The sequence below is a fragment of the Ammospiza caudacuta genome, chromosome 3 (assembly GCF_027887145.1).
Source record: "Ammospiza caudacuta isolate bAmmCau1 chromosome 3, bAmmCau1.pri, whole genome shotgun sequence".
Taxonomy (NCBI): Eukaryota; Metazoa; Chordata; class Aves; order Passeriformes; family Passerellidae; genus Ammospiza; species Ammospiza caudacuta.
In genome coordinates this window covers 22,525,938-22,530,967 of record NC_080595.1, presented here as the reverse complement: position 1 = coordinate 22,530,967, position 5,030 = coordinate 22,525,938, and the positions used below count along the sequence as shown (strand labels likewise).

Sequence of the window (5,030 nt, the reverse complement as noted above, 5' to 3'; positions counted from 1 at the left end):
TAGAGCTATGTGATCTTCAAGGTCCCTTCCAGCACAAACCATTCCATGGCTCTTTGATTTGATGCAGCTCTGAACCCAGTGGGGCCCACGCCATAGGCCACAGTGCCCAGAACATGGAACCCACCCTTCCATGACATCAGCCCCGGGGCCGAGGGCACCATGGGAAGTGCAGCTGCTGCGGGCACTGTGGCTGCCCTGCTTCATAGAGCCCTCACTGCTTGCAGCTGACTTGTGCCTATGGCAGACATGAATTGGCTCGGCCTCCTCGTCGTGCTGACCGTGGCCGGGCTGGCACAGAGTCAGTACACCTGCGGGTAAGTGGGCCTAGGCCCAGGGAAGGAGCCATGGCAACACTTGCGGCCTTCCCTGGAGGGACCGACTTGAACTCCGTGGCCAGGCCACAGCTTCCCACCAGCCATGGGGTATGAGCGTAGAAGCTCATTGTGATTCCCCCACACGGATTGGGTGGGAGGAGCTGGCTGAATAAGAAGGGATGGGGGCAATGGAACTACCTGGAATATAAAAAACTTTAATAGCAAAAATAACAAATGTCACACAGGTACAGAGGCTAAGTTCCAAAGACTCCTTTGGTGCAGAAAATGCAGCCAGGTATAGGGGCACAATGTCTAATCAGAAAGGTGAACTCAGGATATGACCTGATAAGAAAAACGTCTTGACCAAAGGTGAAGGAAAACTGGAAACTTGATCACGTATAGGAAGGTTCTATAAGCATACTACTAACTCCCATGACCCCATGGTTCCCATTGTGGCCTGGTCAGGTGTCCCTTCTCAGCATACTGCCTGCCATGGTCTGAGGTCAAAATATTCTGGAAAATCATTTGAGGTAAAAATACCAGTAGGACAAGATCCCACCATGTGAAGCCTCAGTTCGTTGCCAGCAGCCAGGTGCTGGCACGGACAGACACACACGCCATGGCCTTCCCTGGCCTGCTGTGCATGCAAGGCCTTGTGGGGAGGGCAGAGGGCTGAGCTTCAGCCTGAGCCACAGCAGGCCATGAAGCAGCATGGAAATGACTTTCTGATTGCAGAGGAACTTGCGGGCTCCGAGCTGTGCCATCTGCCTATCACCCCACTAATTCCTATGGCAACGTGGCTTATGACCCCAGCATGACACGTGTCGTGGGTGGCACAGATGCCAAGCCAGGCTCCTGGCCATGGATCGTCAGCATCCAGCACCCCTGGATACCACGCCTGAAACATCTGTGTGGAGGGTCTCTCATCAGCAAACAGTGGGTCCTCACAGCAGCCCACTGCTTCGATAAGGTCACGTAAGGAGGAGCAGGGAATGGGGACATGTCCACAACCCCATCAGGTGCCCTGCCAGCAGCACCACCTGCTTGCTACTCCCATGCCCTTTCCTCTCAGGCAGCCAGGCTGCCACAGTGCTCAGGAGAAGCCTGGGCTTGTGCCAAGGCTTCCTAGCAGCCTCCAGCTTGACATTCTCCCAGCCTAAGATGTGCGAGGGCCCTCACACCTGACAGAGCACTCCTCCCTCTCTGCCATGCCAGCAGAGTGCTGGGCTGCTTTGGCACATGGCTCTGCTCCCTCTCAGCTCTCTCTCCATGCCTTCTAGGGAAATCAGCAAGGTGTATGTGGTGATTGGGGCCACCCAGTTGACTAAGCCAGGGCATGGGGCACAAGTGCGCCATGTCAAGCAGGTGCTGCTACACCAGTACTACAACCATGATGATATGAGTTACGACATTGCCCTGATGGAATTGGACCATCCTGTCAAGTGCAGCCCCTACATCCAGCTGGCCTGTGTGCCCGACGCCAGACTGAGAGTGTCAGAGCTGCAAAACTGCTGGGTGGCTGGCTGGGGTGAAACTGCTCCAAGAGGTGAGTCCCCAAGAGCGACTCTTGGGCCAGCTCAAGAGAGACACACTGGGGAGATGGTTTGGGTTTCCCCACGGCAGAGGCCAAAGCTGGAGTTAGGGTGCAGGACATACACCTCTGCAAACATGGGCCTGGCCTGCTCCCCAAAGGCTGGCAGCAGCTCCAGTGCCTCTGCAGAGGCACAGCCAAGCCATGGATTCCCCACAAGAAAGCTGTGGGAGGAGAACTGGGAAGGAGCTGCTGGGGGCTTATTCCTTTCTCTGCTCACAGCTCAAAGATCAAGTGATCGCCTCCAGGAGGCCAAGGTCCAGCTCATCGATCTCCAGCTCTGCAACAGCACTGGCTGGTACACAGGGAAGGTCCACACCCACAATGTGTGTGCTGGTTACACACAGGGCGCCATCGACACCTGCCAGGTAGGAACACGTCATGAGCCTCTCAGCCCCCAGCAGCACCAGCAGCCAGGGAAGCACCACCCCAACACAGCCCAGGGCCTGCTTTGCCCGGCCACTCAGTCACCCTCCCAGCCCCAGCTCCCCCTGACTGCTGTGGGGGCTTCCCACACACTGCCCATCCACACCTGCCTGCCCAGGCCTCCCCTTGTGACAGAAAGCCCAGAAAGCCCAGCTAGTGCTCTTGGCAGTGAAGAGGTCCAGGTGCCAAAGTTCCATCCTCTGCACATCCAGGAGTCCTGTGCAGAGAGGCCAGAGAGAGCCCTACCCTACATGAACACATGCCATTCACAGCCAAGCTTCTGGAGGCTCCAGCCTCTGAGCAGAGCTTTTCTCTGCCCAGAATAGAGCTCTGGCAGGGGCTGTGAGAGAGAAGGAGACAGCCCCAGTGCTGGCAGGTGCCACCAACATGATCTTAATCCTCTGTGCTCTGCTGCAGGGTGACAGCGGTGGTCCTCTCATGTGTCAAGAGAGAAACAGTGACTACTGGTGGGTCATTGGAATCACCAGCTGGGGAATAGGCTGTGCCAGAGCAAGGCGTCCTGGAATCTACATCTCCACTCAGTACTTCCATGACTGGATCCTATTCCACATGAACCTGAGCCCAGATGGAAGTTCCTCTCCAACATCTCGGGCATGTAGTCATTTTCTGATTACTTCACACCCCTGGAGTCGTTATTTTCCCACCCCACGAACCTCTCTGAAGCCATGGCCAAGACCAACGCCCTCTCTAAAATCAATTCTATTACCAACACTGGGCAAAGTTAACTCCTGCTCATTTTCCATCAAGATTCTGATGGAGTTTTTTACTCGAGTGAAGGAACTCCTCCAGCAGACCTTTGATCAAAACACATCTTGAGCAGCAGGACAGCCATGGTCCAGGGCAGGCTGCAGTGCACCACAACCATTTCCTGCTGGGGCAATGCCTGCTGATCCAAAGGCAGCCTCAGGGTCAAAATCCTGCTCTGTCCTGACCACACTCATCTCCTCTGTGCACGCAGACACCGCAATTGACTTACCTGAATGAAGTAAAGTTGCCTATGGTCACAGGGAACCATCTCTTTGACTGAATTCTGAGTCCTAGGCAAAGCAAGGACTTCCATGCTTGGCACCTGCTGAATGAGCCAGAGGGCAGACCTGGTAAGCACAAAGGGACACAGTGGCTCCAAAGAGCTCCAAAGTGCCTGGCCAGAGAGGACAGTGCTCTGAGCCACCACGGCCTGGAGGAACCTGCTACCTCAAGCCTTGGAAGAGGATAGGAAAAAAGCAGATACCTTGGCGGTGGTGCTGCAATGCACATGGGCTGCTAATTTAGGGCCTGGTGAGAGCCTGGGCTAAGGGAACACATCTGGGAAACTCCCAAGCATGACAAGGGAAACTCCTGGCTCCTGACTGGAGTGCCAGTGCCCTAAGGCAGAGCCAGATTTCACAGGCAGCAAATTGAAGGGATTGAGGTGCCAGGTGGTCACACTTCACAGATATTCAGAGGAAGAGCTGGGGTCATTCTGGGGAGAGGAACCTGGCAGGAACCCTAGGAAAGTGCATCAGGAATGCCGTGGAAGGCCAAGGTGAGCGGGCCAACAGCACTTGCAACACCAAGGCTGTTCACAGGCATGGCCAGCCTGTGAGCCAGGGGGAAATGATGCCTGGGCTTGGCTCCATATCTGGGAGGAGACGAGGGCAGGGAAAGGGAGGAGTTGTGGAAGATGAGAGGGCTGTATAAGCGTGGCAATGGAGGGAAGGAGCAATCAAAGAGCCAGCTGCAGAGACACAAACTGCAGCTTGCTGTGCTGGTTTGCCTGAGGGTCACCACAGGAAGGGAAAGAAACTCTTTTCCCTTAATTTCCCACAGCACAATGGCATGGACCATGGCCTTGGCTTAGAGCAGGAGCATCCTCCTCTGTCTACAGCATTCAATTGCTGTATGTCACTGGCCACCCTGGCATGAGGGTGCCACAAGTGCCCTCATTAGATCGAGCCCAAAACAGCAACAGAACTCCCCAACAGCAAGGGTATGGAGCCTGCCAGAGGACATTTCTGTGGCTGATGGCATCAGCACAGACTGTGCTGCACCTGCATTTCACTGCACTTCTGCAGCAAGAATGATGCAGCTTGGGACTTCACTGCTCACCCACTGTGGCTGTGACTGGATTGGCTCCTGACCCAAGCACACACACGCTTCCTGAAGGAGCCCTGTTCCAGAGTGATTCTGTTTTGTGAAGAATCTTGTGGGGGAAAAGACTGCAGAGAGCAGGGTACCAGTGAAATTCCCCAGGGGCTGCACAGCCTCATCCTGCAAGAAGAGGGGCCTAAAGAAAGCAGCAGAGAGCTTTCTTACAAGGGCAAGTCCCGATAGAACAAGGGGCAATGGCTTTACAGGCACAGAAGGCAGCTTCAGCTGGGATAATACGAAGGAAATCTTGATTGTGAGGGTACTGAGGCACTGGCATGGGTTGCCCAGAGCAGCTGTGGATTCCCCATCCCTCAAAGAGTTCAATTACAGGTTTTGAGCCAGGCTCTGAGTAACTGGGTCTAGTGCAAGATATTCCTGCTTATAGGAACTGGATGATCCTTAAGACCCCTTCCAACGCAAACCATGATTCTAAGATCTGTGGAGTGACATTGAACAAAACTCTGCCTTCTTCAGCAGCACTTATAAACTCTAGCTGTCATTCATTAATGAATGAGTGTGAATACACTGTCATATGCAGAAATCCACAT

At 54.4% G+C, this 5,030-nt stretch overlaps 1 protein-coding gene across 1 annotated transcript; it reads left to right on the top strand.

Annotated features, from left to right (window-relative positions):
• The first annotated feature begins 246 nt into the window (after positions 1 to 246).
• LOC131556076 (acrosin-like) lies at positions 247 to 3,168 on the top strand. Its single transcript, XM_058802475.1, has 5 exons — positions 247 to 314; positions 1,050 to 1,289; positions 1,595 to 1,860; positions 2,128 to 2,273; positions 2,749 to 3,168. Exons 1-5 carry the CDS (start codon positions 247 to 249, stop codon positions 3,166 to 3,168), a joined length of 1,140 nt encoding a protein of 379 aa, XP_058658458.1.
• Positions 3,169 to 5,030: the final 1,862 nt, after the last annotated feature.

Bases quoted from the DNA above. Each gene is read 5' to 3' on its own strand.
- LOC131556076 (XM_058802475.1), top strand. From the start codon at position 247: ATGAATTGGCTCGGCCTCCTCGTCGTGCTGACCGTGGCCGGGCTGGCA. The intron at 1,861-2,127 runs GTGAGTCCCCAA...CTCTGCTCACAG, and splicing joins GGGTGAAACTGCTCCAAGAG to CTCAAAGATCAAGTGATCGC. The intron at 2,274-2,748 runs GTAGGAACACGT...GCTCTGCTGCAG, and splicing joins GCGCCATCGACACCTGCCAG to GGTGACAGCGGTGGTCCTCT.